A 14,900-nucleotide genomic window follows, 5' to 3' on the forward strand; every position below is an offset into this window, starting at 1 on the left:
TTCGGGCAGTGAGTGACCCAAGGATCAGTTCACCAACCCATTCAATTCTCACCTTTGCTGAGCAATATCTTTCTTACCATTTTATAAAGTTTATCATTTATGCATTACTTCAAACTCAGGAAGCTTCCATCCTCCATTTTCACCTGAACTGCCCATTTATTTGATACAGGATTATAATTTGCTGAAGAAAACATGCCTGAATTCACATTAGTTTTAAAAGTGGTGGCAAAGACCTTTATCATCATCTGTTTTTCAGACTTCACAATTGCAGGCGTAGTAAAGGAACCTGGGATGACTGTACCATTGCTATGTAACTAAATTCAGCTGCTCATATCCATGTCTGTGTGTACATGTGTTTCTGTATCTTCTTGCAAGTGTGCAAAGTATGTAGTGTTTTAATGGCTTGCATTTTACTTTTTAGGCATTTTTGGATTCTTGGCATTTGGCTTTGTCTTCATCACATTTGGATGCCATTTCTATGATTTCTTTAACCAGGCTGACTGGGAGAGGAGTTTCCGTGACTATGTTCTGTAAGTGATCCTACTTCCTTCAATTTAATTCAACCTCTGAAATAGAACCAATTAGCTTTGGGTGATTGATTCAGTGAGGACTAAATCTGAGAAATTAGGTACCTCCATACTTGTTCAGTCTTTACAAGCCTTTGAGAGTCCCTTTAGGTCACCATATTGGATACGGTTTCCACTATCCCTTGCATCTCCACTTCCCCCAAATCTTTGAAAATCAGCAATTGGATGTTTGGGTATAAAACAATGGACAGACTAACAGAAACATACAAATTAGGTGTTAATGAAGCATATTTCCATTCTTAGATCTTAGAGTCTATTTTTGGCTGGAGTGGTATTTGTGAGCTTTCTTCTGTAAAGGGAATTATTACATTTATATTGCACTTTTTAGGACCACAGCATATGACGAAGTGCTTCAAAGTATTGAGTATATAGGAGTTGGGAGGTCATGTTGTGACTGTACAGGATAATGGTTAGACCACTGTGGGAATATTGCATGCAATTCTGGTCTCCTTCCTGTCGGAAGGATGCTGTGAAACTTGAAAGAGTTCAGAACAGATTTATAAGGATGTTGCTAGTGTTGGAGGATCTGAGCTACAGGGAGAGGCTGAACAGGCTGGGGCTGTTTTCCTTGGAGCATCAGAGGCTGAAGGGTGACCTTATAGAGGTTTACAAAATTATGAGGGGCATGGATAGGATAAATAGACAAAGTCTTTTCCCTGGGGTGGAGGAGTCCAGAACTAGAGGGTTTAGGGTGAGGGGAAAGATATAAAAGAGACCTAAGGAGCAACTTTTTCACACAGATGGTGGTGTGTGTATGGAATGAGCTGCCAGATAAAGTGGTAGAGGCTGGTAGATTGCAAGATTTAAGAGGCATTTGGATGGATATATGAATAGGAATGACATTTTTTTACAAACCCACCGACTCCCACAGTACCTGGATTACACCTCTTCCCCCCCTACCTCTTGCAAAAATGCCATCCTGTATTCCCAATTTCTCCGTTGTATCTGCTCCCAGGAGGACAGTTCCACCACAGAACACACCAGATGGCTTCCTTCTTTAGAGACCTCAATTTCCCTTCCCACGTGGTTAAAGATCCACATCCTGCACCTCCGCCCTCAGACCCCACCCCTCCAACCATAACAAGGACAGAATGCCCCTGGTGCTCACCTTCCACCCTACCAACCTTCGCATAAACCAAATCATCTGCCGACATTTCCATCACCTCCAAACAGGCCCCACCAGCAAGGATATATTTCCCTCCCCACCCCTTTCTGCCTTCTGCAAAGACTGTTCCCTTCGTGACTACCTGGTCTCTGGGACACCTGCACCAATCAACCACACCACCCTGTGGCCCAACATTTCAACTCACCCTCCCACTCTGCCGAGGACATGGAGGTCCTGGGCCTCCTTCACCACTGCTCCCTCACCACCAGACGCCTGGAGGAAGAACGCCTCATCTTCCGCCTCGGAACACTTCAACCCCAGAGGATCAATGTGGACTTCAACAGTTTCCTCATTTCCCCTTCCCCCACCTCACCCTAGTTCCAAACTTCCAGCTCAGCGCTATCCCCATGACTTATAGATTAGATAGATTACTTACAGTGTGGAAACAGGCCCTTCGGCCCAACAAGTCCACACCGACCCGCCGAAGCGCAACCCACCCATACCCCTACCTTTACCCCTTTAACCTAACACTACGGGCAATTTAGCATGGCCAATTCACCTGACCCGCACATCTTTGGACTGTGGGAGGAAACCGGAGCACCCGGAGGAAACCCACGCAGACACGGGGAGAATGTGCAAACTCCACACAGTCAGTCGCCTGAGTCGGGAATTGAACCTGGGTCTACAGGCGCTGTGAGGCAGCAGTGCTAACCACTGGGCCACCGTGCCGACTTGTCATATCTGCCTATCTTCTTTTCCATCTATCCACTCCACCCTCCTTGACCTATCACCTTCATCCCCTCCCCCACTCATTATTGTACTCTATGCTACTTTCTCCCCACCCCCACCCTCCTCTGGCTTATCTCTCCACCCTTCAGCTTATCTCTGCCTTTATTCCTGATTTTACTGCTCCTCGGATGCTGCCTGAACTGCTGTGCTCTTCCAGCACCACTAATCCAGAATATGAATAGGAAGGATTTGGAGGGATATGGGCCGGTTGCTGGCAGGTGGGACTAGATTGGGTTAGGAAATCTGGTCGGCATGGATGGGTTGGACTGAAGGGTCTGTTTCTGTGTTGTCCATCTCTATGACTCTATTTTAAAGTATAGTTGGAATTGCAACAGCCAGTTTTGCATCCAGCACACCTCCATAAACAGCAATGATAATGACAAGAATCTGGTTTTTTTTTAAGGTGATTGATGATTGACTTATAATTATTGGACAGGATTTGAGCACATTTCTCCTCCTTTGAAATAGTGCCATAGAGTCAGCACTGTGCCTGTCGGAGAGTGATATCAAACTGAGGAAAGGAAGCAATAAAATAATGCTGAATTTCCTGTACTGGATGTATTAACTAATTTATACATCAGCTGTCAGCCTTAGCTGATTGGTAACATTATTGCCTCTGTGTTCAAGTTCACTTGAAAGTCTTGAATACACAATCAAGGCTACCACACTTTAGTGCAGTACTTGGGGAGGGAATTCTGCACTGCTGGAGACATTGTATTTTTGGATAATTTGTAAACTTTTTAAATTCATTCATGGCATAAGGCCAGCATTATTGCCCAGAGGGCTGTTAAGAATCAACCACATTGCTGTGGGTCTGGAGTCAGGGTGCAGTTTCCTTCCCTAAAGGACATTAGTGAACCAAATGGGTTTTTCCAACAATCGACAATGAATTCATAGTTATCATTAGACTCTTAATTCCAGATTTTTATTGAATTAAAATTCCACCATCAGTGATGGCAGGATTCAAACCTGCGTCCCCAGATTTGGGTCTTTGGATTAACAGTCCAACAATAATACTACTAGGCAATTTGAGGCTTGGTCCGAGGTAGATGTAGAAGATTCCGTAGCACTATTCAATGAAGAACAGGGGATTTCTCCCCAGAACTCTGACTAACATTTATCTGGTTATTTGTCTTATGAATGTTATTGGACTTCATTGTGCAGAAAACACCTGCTTGCTTCATTATAATGCGACAGTATTTAATTGATTGTAAAGATCTTTGGACACATGAAGATCATGAAAAGAGCTCAATAAGTGCAAACTCTTTTTATATTCTGCACTGATTTTTAGTCTTACCCAGGGAACTCATCATGATTAGGATTATATGTGGCATCATAAGTAGGTTATAGTTTGGTTAATTGTAAGGCCTGGACGTGCTGATGTCCATTGATTAAATCAGTACTTAGTGTCTTTATTGCTTGAATGTTTTGTGTGTCATTTATATTGATTTGATTGTGTTTGGCTTGTGTAGATTTGTTTGCATTTTTTCTGACCAACTTGCATATTGCATTCTGCACTTTATTTAAAATGCATCTTTGTGTCTGATTTGACTTCGCATTTCATCCCTCAGGTGTGAAGCCAATGTCTCTATTGCTGAGCAAACCAACACTCCCATTCCCGAATGTAGCATCAAGAATCGCCCTAGCCTTCTAGTGGAAAAGATAAACATATTTGCCATGTTTGGGACTGGCATTGCAATGAGTACCTGGGTCTGGACCAAAGCTACCATCTTAATATGGAAAAGGACATGGTTTAGGTATGAGAATTCACTCACATAATGGAATAACTGAAATGTTAGAATTGATACGAAAAAATTTATTTCCTGGATAATTTTCTGTGTAATACGTCTTGTGTATCTCCTCCTACCACACTTGATGAACTGGGGAGAACAAATTCCTATAGCAGGCTGCCTCAAAGACCCCTCTGTGACAAGGAGGTGTTTACTAGTATGTAGATATAGCTGGATTAATGTTGTGTCAGTTATTAGCAGAGGTCTAGATTAGAGTGGTGCTGGAAAAGCACAGCAGGTCAGGCAGCATCCGAGGATCAGGAAAATCGATGTTTCAGGCAAAAATGAAGGGCTTTTACCCGAAATCAGGAATGAATGGCTTTTGCCCAAAATGTCGATTTTCCTGCTCCTTGGATGCTGCCTGACTTGCTGTGCTTTTCCAGCACCACTCTAATCTAGACCCTGGTTTCCAGCATCTGCAGTCCTTGATTTTACTCAGTTATTAGCAGTCTTGCCTCTGAATCACAATGTTCTGGGTTCAAGTCCTAATCCACTTTTTTTTTTGAAGAAGGGCAAAAGAGTTATAACCAACATCCTAGCCAATATTTATTCCTCCACTAACATCACAAAAACAAATTCTGATTATTGTCCAGTTGTAAGTTTTGTGTGCTCAAATTGGCTGCTGCATATCCTCCATTACAACAATGACGCTTTGAAATATTTCTTTAGCTGTAAAGTGCTACATACAGTGGTCATGAAATATGCTATGTAAATGCAAATCTTTCTTTGGGTAATGAAAAGCTAAAGTAGGCTTTATTAGCCTATTCAACCATCTAATTGTGGTTTGATGGGCATTCTATCTCTATCTATAGTACCTGCCTTGGTTCTGTAACTTTTACCACCTTTATCTAACAAAAAAATTAACTAATCTCTGGATTTTTGTCATTTTATATAAATGATTTGGATGTGAACATCGGAGGTATATTTAGTAATTTTGCAGATGACACCAAAATTGGAGGTGTAGTGGACAGCAAAGAAGGTTACCTCAGATTACAACGGGATCTTGATCAGATGGGCCAATGGACTGAGAAGTGGCAGATGGAGTTTAATTCAGATAAATGCGAGGTGCTGCATTTTGGGAAAGCAAATCAGAGCAGGACTCATACACTTAATGATAAGGTGATGGGGAGTGTTCCTGAACAAAAAGACCATGGACTGCAAATTCATAGTTCCTTGAAAGTGGAGTCACAGGTAGATAGACTAGTGAAGAAGACGTTTAGTATGCTTTCCTTTGTTGGTCAGAGTATTGAGTATAGGAGTTGGGAGGTCCTGTTGTGGCAGTACAGGACATTGGATAGGCCAGTTTTGGAATATTGCATATAATTCTGGTCTCCTTCCTGTTGGAGAGGTTGAATAAGCTGGGGCTGTTTTCTCTGGACCGTTGGAGGCTGAGGGGTGACCTTATAAAATGAGAGGTTTATAAAATCATGAGGGGCATGGATAGGGTAAATAGACAAGGTCTTATCCCTGGGCTAGGGAAGTGCAGAACTAGAGGGCATAGGCATAGGTGAGAGGGGAAAGATATAAAAGGGACCTAAGAGGCAATGTTTTCATGCAGAGGGTGGTGCATGTATAGAATGAGCTGCCAGTGGAAGTGGTGGAGGCTGGTACAATTACAGCATTAAAATGCATCTAGATGAGTATATGAATAGGAAGGGTTTAAAAGGGTATGGGCCAAGTGCTGGCAAATGGAACTAGATTAGGTTAGGATATCTGGTCAACATGGACGAGTTGGGCTATCTTTATGACTCTAAACTTTTCTAGTGCCTCCCAGATTCAACAAATTGCAGAATTTGCCTTGCCTGCCTACTATAGGAGCTCTTTAATCATCATCATTATCTTAATTAGATCTTCTTGTCTCCTACACTTAGATTTACAATGCTAGTCTGCAATCTGCCCTTTTTAATCCTTTCAGCCCTCTGGCCAAATGGAAAATTTCTTCTATTCTCTCACATCTCCCTTCAGCAGGATGCCTGAGATCAAGATCTCACTAATGTGGAGGGTTGAACTTGCACACCTATTGGTGTGGCACATTGTGTTCCAGTTTCAAAGCCTGATGTCATTTACCTGCCAAGAATCGATGATCTGAAGAAATGCATTGTGTTTAATTCTATAATATCAGGACGCTCTGTTCTCAATACTGAAGGTGTAGATAGAACACAGACAATATTGAGCAGTTTGTTGATGGTATATGGAGGCTTATTTTAAAAATTATTTTAAAAATCTTGTAAAAGGGTCAATACCTATTGTACAGGATGTCATCAAGGTTGAAAGGAAATGGACTAGTTAAATTAAAACATAGTGATTAAATGATGTCAAGCTTCAATTTTACAGATTCTTTGGATAATCTGAAGGTGGTAAGGAATTCAACATAACTGTGATTCAGGGTTTACTGATTTAGATGAATTGCAACTGACAGTAAATAATGAGAAAGTCAGGTTGGTACAAAGAATAACAAATGTGATCACAGTATGGGATCTGACATTAAATACATTTCGGAATTAGAAATGTTCCAGTTTATGAAACATTATAACCAAAGTACACAACTTTGTTGTTTATTCACATAAGGTATTAGAGAAGATCTGTAGAAAGTAATTTATTGCAAAATTACAGTTGCTGTGTAGACAGTTGGTCAAAACTAGATTTGGCTGAATTATCAATCCAACGATAATGAGGAACATTTCAGATTATGAATCAGTGAGAATTGATTGTATCCTAGGGATGAGGGAGAACTTGAGTTCAATTTGTCCCTTTGAACAAAATATACTGGAGAGGAAAGGCTCCACGATCCAATGAATCATTAAGGTACACATGGAGAAGCACTTTAGCTCGATTTGAACCTTTAGCCAACTAACAAGAACAGGGTGTCTTTGGGTCAGAAATCTATCTTGCATCTTGCTCAATTTTTATGCTCCATTGAGTTCACCCCTGTAACCATTCTCCATTCCCACAAGGAGGTTTAGGATAAAATTGAAGCTAGTTTGTAAGATCACTTGACAGTGGATCAAATAACTAAGGAGCCTGGTGTAATATGGTCCTTCATATCTCACACTAAAACTTCACTGAGTGCTGAGAGCTCCCACTTACTCAAAGTTATGTCTTAAATTTGAGGTTGGAGCCTTATCCTGAGTCAGTGAAGAATTAACTTGACATAGAGCATGGCTTATATAGTCATAGTTATATAGCATGAAAACAGACCCTTCGGTCCATGCTGACCAAGTTTCCCAGACTAGTCCCATTTGCTTGCATTTGGCCCATATCCATCTAAACCTTTCCTATTCATGTATCTTAACTGGACTTAAATGGGCAGGTAAGGTGATAAGGATATATTTTCTAACCAGCCTGTTCAGAGATGTTATTATGTGCCTCTGAAGCAGGTGGGACTTGAATCTGGGCCTCCTAGCTCACAAGTAGGAACACTATCACAGTACTACAAGAGCCCTTACTAGTGATCAGATTGGTTACAGTTAGTCCAATACAGCTAGTGCTGCTCTCAGTAAGTGATTACAATCTTGCAATCCTAGAAGTGAACTGGCTCTCAGTGCAGACGAAGAGTCTGGGCAGACATCAACCTTCAGAATGATCTTATACTTTCCACAGTGAGAGTACAAGGAGCTCAGTCTGAATTTCAATCCCAAGTAGTAATTTCAAAGTTACATCTCTGTCATAGTCATCTCACCGTTAGGAGAGCTAGGAACAATCCCTTACAGGTAAACTAGTTGTTCAACAGGAACTAAAAATCTTGTGTATTTTCAGAATTATCGGCCGAAGTGATGATGAGCCAAAACGAATTAAGAAGAGTAAAATGATTGCCAAAGCTTTTTCAAAACGAAAGGAGCTGTTGAAAAATCCAGACAAGGAACTGTCGTTCAGTATGCAGACAGTGTCTCACGAAGGACCAGTAGGTAAGTATCAGTTGTCAAGGGACTGTAAATGGACTGTATATGTTCAAGTATTGTTACAAAGACGCTTTATACATAATATTGTTTGGAGGTCTTAAATTTGAAGCATTGTGAGAAATGGGTTTATTTAGGTCTGTGGAAATACCCAGACTGGATTTTTTAAGAGTATTGAAAATTCACAGTGGACACTGGAGATTTTTTTAAAAGTAGGCCTCCTGTAAATCATATAACTGGCAATAACTGCTTGCATTGCTATAGAACTCCACTGGGGCTGTTTTGAACAGTGACTTGCAAAAGGCTATTGTTTGTTTGGTTTAGTCGGCGGCACTCCTGCAAAGAACAGGTTGAGTTGGAGAAAAGTGGGCTAAGAACAGGTTGCCCATATGATTTCTCTCATTTTTGATAAGTAAACCCTCTTGTTGAGTTTAGGATGAAACCTATTTGCTGTGTTGAAACAGTGATATTATTTCCTGCCTCGGGCGACTGTCTGTGTGGAGTTTGCGCATTCTCCCCGTGTCTGCATGGGTTTCCTCCGGGTGCTCCGGTTTCCTCCCACAGTCCAAACATGTGCAGGTTAGGTGAATTGGCCATGCTAAATTGCCCGTAGTGTTAGGTGAAGGGGTAAATGTAGGGGAATGTCTGGGTGGGTGCGCTTCGGCGGGTCAGTGTGGACTTGTTGGGCCGAAGGGCCTGTTTCCACACTGTAAGTAATCTAATCTAATCTATTCGTAAGTGATTATAGAAACAGCTCAAGGTTGTGTTTTCTGAGCCTACAAGGCTTTAGAGACAATCGGATGTTATTAGTGACTTGACCACCCCTGTCAGAACCTAAGTGCAATAGACTTTGGAACATTCTATGCTTTACCCTTTTTATCTTTAAGAAGAACACATTGGCCAAAGTATTTCTTTTGAGAAAGCAAATCTCTGCAGTGAAATCTGTGATCTCTTATCTTTACTTGGAGACATTTTTAGAGGGATAAGCATTTAAGATTTCTGTATTATTGACTGCATATGTTAAACAATTATTTCATCTTTATTGAATTATTTTTATGTTGATTATTAATCAATAAGTGTATTTATTAAGAAACCTGGTTGGTGAATTTTGTTTAAGACTTGGTATATGTCAGGTATATCTTAGGTCACCTTGTTAACTTTAAAAAAGTACTTTTATGTTTTGTTGTGACCTGTGGAATAGTGAGACTTGAGAAACGGTGCACTCCTTAAATCTCAGTCATAAAGGTATTTGTTAAAATAAAAAGATAACGTACTGAAAATACTCAGTACATACTGCATCTTTGAAGGAAACAGTTTCAAGTCGATGTTCTTTCATCAAACAAGGGAAAAAAGGTAGAAACGTAACAGATTTTAAGCCCATGAAAGGTATGGAAGGGAGGTGAGAACTAAATTGAAGATGAAGGCAGGAGAGATTAAAGGATAAATAAAATGATAGTACAAAGCAAAATGGAAATAGAAGAATAATGTATCAGCAGTTGGTGTTCAATAAAATATTATCCAAAATTGGTGAAGTGCTGAATCGAAACTTGAACTGCTGCTCCTCAAGTTTCCTTGTGCTTCATTAGGTTGCCAAGGGCAGAGGTATCAGGATGAAAGTGGGAAGGAGAATTTAAAATAAGTGATCAGAAGCTCAGGGACATATTTGCAGACTGAATAGGGGTGGTTGCCAAAGCAGTCTCTCAAATCACAATGACACTCCGTGGTAAGCAGCAAATACAATTTACCAAATCAAAAGAAGTATAAGCATATGACTGTCTCATCTAGAAGGCGTACTTAAGGCCCTTTAGGATGATGGGAAAGGAGCAAGTTAAAGGATATTATTTATTGAAACACAGTTCTTGTTAAAAGTTTCCTGGTGGCAGCTAAAAAGTCAATTTTATTGTGATTAGGGAAATCAAGGCTTTCGATGCTAAGAATTTTTAGTAATGGGATTAGACTGCATTTAACTTAGTGATAGGATTTGTGATGAAATCAAAATATCATGTCCAAACTGGCTACATGCCTGTGTTTTTGATTTACTGGTCTTGAATTCTGTTGCCTGGATTTTTCTCCGATTATTCTTCTATGGAATGTCAAAGATTGCTCCAACAATCTACTTCTCCTGTAACCATTACTCTACCCCTGCAAACTGTCTCAATAGTCCCATTCGCACTCTTCTGCACTTAGTTCATGGATGGGAATAGGGAGATAATCCCCATTCTAATATAATACATTTCCTCAATCCTAACCTCAGTAATCTGGCACGGCACTCCACTCCACCCCCATAAATCTGCCTACAAACTCCCACATCAACTTGCTTCCCAATCCCCTAAACAATGGCAAAGGATTAGGGTTACAATTGGGATTAGGGCCTTGTAGAGATTTGAACTCATGGATGAGAAGTAAAAACCTTCTCGGTGCAAATGACTCTTGGACAGTGGTTTACATTTGTACCATTGGAATAGATGGAAATAGACATAATTTAAACAAAAACATTTACTAGGCACCTGACTATCCATTAGTTTCATGATCACAGCAAGACAGATGCAATGGGAGGTGAGGCTTAACTTATAATATATATTAGAAACTAAGGAAAGAGAAATAAATATCTGAAAATCATCTTGTGTTTTCAGCTGGAATCAACTTCGACCTGAATGAACCATCTGCTGACCTCTCATCTGCCTGGGCTCAACATGTAACAAAGATGGTGGCCAGAAGGGGAGCCATTTTACCTCATGACATTTCAGTCACTCCAGTAGGGACACCAGGTGAGATAAAACAATCGATCTGTCAAAAATCAATTTAAAACTTTCTTGCAAGGCTGTGTGACTTTAGAGCAGTTTGAACTTTCAACTGACTCATGGGAAATTGGGGTTGGGAGGATGGGAATAATTTATATTCCCCAACTCCAACATACATCCACCTACAGCTGGATCCCGAATCTCACTTGCAAAAGCAGTTCAGGTAACTGCCCAGAGTCAAGAGTGTGGTGTTGGAAAGCACAGCAGGTCAGGCAGCAATCGAGGAGCAGGAGAAACAGAACTGCCAGAGTCAGAATTGCTATGGTTATCAGTTTTGAGGCTAATCAATGTATTCATTTAAACTATGCACTTAAATCAGCAATAAGACCCTTAGGAAACATTATTGGGTTATTATGGCCACTTTCCTATTTATATGGCCACGTCCAGGAGGTTAGATGGTTCCTGATTATTATACAAATCCTGGACCTATGGCCTTCCCGAAGAAGCCATTTAATCACAACTTTCTATTTCAGATCATTTGAAGCAGTAAAATTCTCCTACACTATTCACATAACATACATGCTTCATGCTATTTCCAAAAGCCAAGTAAGCTATTTTAAGTGGGTTGTGTTGCTTTAAATTCAAATGTAAAGATAGTTTTAGAATTCCTGTCTGATTCCATTCTGGCCCATTTCAGTGCCACCAGATGAGAACAAGAGGAACCTTTGGATCATTGAAGCTGAGATTCCCCCAGAACTACAGAAAAAAGCTGGGAAGAAGAAGAAAAAGAGAAAGAAAGGCATTAGACCCCTTGGGCCTACGGAGGAGATGCATGACATGGGCTATTGCACAGAGAGAGCGTCGAGCACTGTTCCACACTTACCCAAGTTACCTAGGCAAAAAAACTTGGTGTCAAAAGCTATGGAACCAACTGATGTTCAGGATAATTTACCAGGCACTCTCCTGGAATCCGGAATCAACTCTGGATCAAGCAATGGGAGGTTTCTCATTGGAGCATTCAACAGCTCCTTGGGGTACAGGCTGAATGCACCTCTGAATTTGATTGCAAACCCTCTTTCAAATGACGATGTCTTGGAGGATCAGCTGGAACTTCCCCGAGGAGACCAACTCTGGCTCCCACAGAGAACATGTAAAAACCCATTCCCCTATTCCTCAGCCAATGTTGAATTTGGAAGACTCCCTGTAATTAATATCCCTCACATGCCAAGATCTGAAAACAGAAGGACTGCTATTGCACCTGTACATTCCAGAACAAATCTAGTGGACACAGAATTGATGGATGCTGACTCTGATTTTTGAATATTGGCCTAGTATTGGTATTAATAAGGCATCATCTACTTGAGAAGCAACATATCTGATTCCAACTAGGAACTTTGGTAAATATCTGTTACAGACCACCTAATTAATGCAAGTGGTATTTTACTAAAGTCTGAATGTGCATGGTTAGCAACTGAAAATAATTTTAATGTTCAAATGGGTTCACAGAAGTGCTTCTCTACTTATTTAAGAGATTACAGCATTCCTTCACATGAGGTTCAATCTATCGTGAAGAGGCCCTCCACTTTAATGCTCAAGGTTGTAGAGTATATAAGTAATGAATTATCATAATTGGCCAACTTGGTAAAGTTATTGGAGCTTTTTTAGAGCTGAGGGATAGTGAATTATTCTAAGGGACAGGAATCAAATAACTCCCATGTCATAACTTCTGCTGGGCCAGGATTATTCATTGAGCTTTATGCATGTTGATCACGCTTTGCCTTCAGTTAGTTACAGTAAACAAATAGGCCATCTGGTCCATTCTGTGTTGGTCAACCATATCCTAGAGTTCTACTGAGTTCTGCCTCCTAAGATTCTTATCTGATCGTACCATTAAGTTACAGACTTGATGTGTTTTATTTTACAAAGACCTAATTGTTCCCCAATGTAATATTTTAACATTAAGAATATTACACAAAAACATTTTGATCAGATTGAGGAAATAATGTGATCAAGTTTGACTTGGAAAACTCCGTATTCTCTGAATGGAAGGGAAATGTTAGTCATGACAAACTGAAAGTGTCAATAGCATCAAGATATACCAAACCTGCCTCAGAGAAGAGATCAGTAATGTTTATGTGGTCCAAGATATTTGGGCATGAGTTGTGCCCAAGCTAAATGAAGAAATATGGTGCCATCTAATCTTTTGTCTGGATACTGGGGGTATGCACTGTCCATCTTCTCATTCTTAACATTCTGCAAACTACAGACATCAAAACCTCTAGTGTCCAGAATCCATCCCAGACCAAATCCCCAATAGTCTTGTGCTTACTTATATTGGCTTCTGATGATCCCAACACTTCAAATTTATAATCCTCAACTTTGTGCTGAACTCACTTGATGGCATCATCCCACTGTATCTCTGTAAGCACCTTCCTCCCTATAACCTTCCTTTATTACCTCTGCGCCCCCCTCTGCTTCTCACTTGTCTTTCCATCCTTAAAAATTGCTCTTTGACCAGTTTTTAGTCACCTTTCCTAATCAGATAAGGGATAGCAGATTTAAAAGTGATGAGGAAAAATTATTTCTCTTAAAGAGTCATGAATATGTGGAATTCACTATCCCAGAGTGTAGTGGATGCCAGGACATTCAGTAAATTTAAGGAGGAGATAGACAGATTTTTAATTACTAAGGAGTTAAAACGTTATGAAAAGTGGACAGAAAAGTGGAGTTGAGACAGAGGAGATCAACCATCATCATATTAAATGGCGGAGTAGGCTCAAGGATTGGAATTAGGCCAAAGTGAAGACTGCAGATGCTGGAGAGTAGAGTCGAGAGTGTGGTGCTGGAAAAGCACAGCAGGGTAGGCAGCATCCAAGGAGCAAGAGAATTGCTGTTTCTGGAAGAAGCCCTTCATCAGGAGTGGATTTGCCTACTCCTGCTCCTTGTTCTTATGTTCTTAATATCTCTTACGTTGCTTCAATGTCTTTTTCTGTCTTATCATGCTTCTGAGAAGCACCATGGGACATTATTTGATATCATTTGGCAGAGAAATAGTTGTATGGTCACTTGCTGTTGAGTTGGACTTCAGGATTATGTAAGAAAACATTCAAGAACAGGCAAATTTAGTGTTGCCCTTATACTTTGAGACTAATTTTGCAAATGGATGCAGTGCGTGCAAACACACCTATCGTCACTAATGCAATCAAAGCCAAAGCTCCATATTCAACAACTTAAAGTATAAAAGCACTATTACAATTTCAGCAGCTTAGTCAAACGGTACTGCCTTTGATCTCCTTACGTCACCGGTGTCATACTGTTGTATTGTATTCTTTGAGTCTGATCTGGTTTCCTATTTGGCTTGTAAGTGGCCAATTACATTACCAGATCTATCTCATAACCCGGTCTCTTAGTCAACAAGCACCTAACTTGGTTGTGGGGCATCTCTGACCCTTCCATCTCGAGCATAGAGACATAAAGAGTTTTGTTGGTGTAAATTGTGAATTTTGTTTTGTTGGTGTAAATTGATAAGGAATCTTCAGCTGAAACGAGGGTGAAACTATATTGTTTTGAAAAACTGACTGGCATAAATAATTTTATTTAATGATGAATACTGCAGTGCGGTTTCTGTGGTTATGTATTTCAATTTTTTTTTACCAGATTATGTATTGGAATTGCAGTTAATTATAAAAGAAGTGGATTGATCGAGGGCAAGGATTTGTGTATGAAAAAGTCTGTTATATACACAAAAAAAAATTTCTACAAGAACCAGAGATGGCATTAGAAGTGCAAAACATTATTACAGTACAGGGGGACTAAGTATCTGAATTGGATTTCGTTGTACTGTAAAAACAATGCTAATTCAGGAACCTTGACCGATCTACAGCTAATCGATAGCTATTATAACTGGGAGCATACTAGAAATTTGAACATGTGGCTCCCAATAATTTCCTCCTCTTCCTCCCTGGGTGGCATGGGAACAGATCACTCCACTC

The 14,900-nt window shown here is 40.3% G+C and overlaps 1 protein-coding gene across 1 annotated transcript in view; it reads left to right on the plus strand.

Moving 5' to 3' along the window:
* Window positions 1–13,778, plus strand: part of smo (smoothened, frizzled class receptor) — a 39,352-nt gene extending 25,574 nt beyond the window's left edge. Inside the window, exons 8-12 of the mRNA XM_043713986.1 lie at window positions 422–530; window positions 4,053–4,238; window positions 8,028–8,176; window positions 10,801–10,935; window positions 11,606–13,778. Coding sequence (XP_043569921.1) covers window positions 422–530; window positions 4,053–4,238; window positions 8,028–8,176; window positions 10,801–10,935; window positions 11,606–12,228 — 1,202 coding nt within the window. The 3' untranslated portion in view covers window positions 12,229–13,778. The remainder of the gene's footprint in view (window positions 1–421; window positions 531–4,052; window positions 4,239–8,027; window positions 8,177–10,800; window positions 10,936–11,605) is intronic.
* The last annotated feature ends 1,122 nt before the right edge of the window (window positions 13,779–14,900 follow it).

Source organism: Chiloscyllium plagiosum, chromosome 23 (assembly GCF_004010195.1).
Source record: "Chiloscyllium plagiosum isolate BGI_BamShark_2017 chromosome 23, ASM401019v2, whole genome shotgun sequence".
Classification (NCBI taxonomy): domain Eukaryota; kingdom Metazoa; phylum Chordata; class Chondrichthyes; order Orectolobiformes; family Hemiscylliidae; genus Chiloscyllium; species Chiloscyllium plagiosum.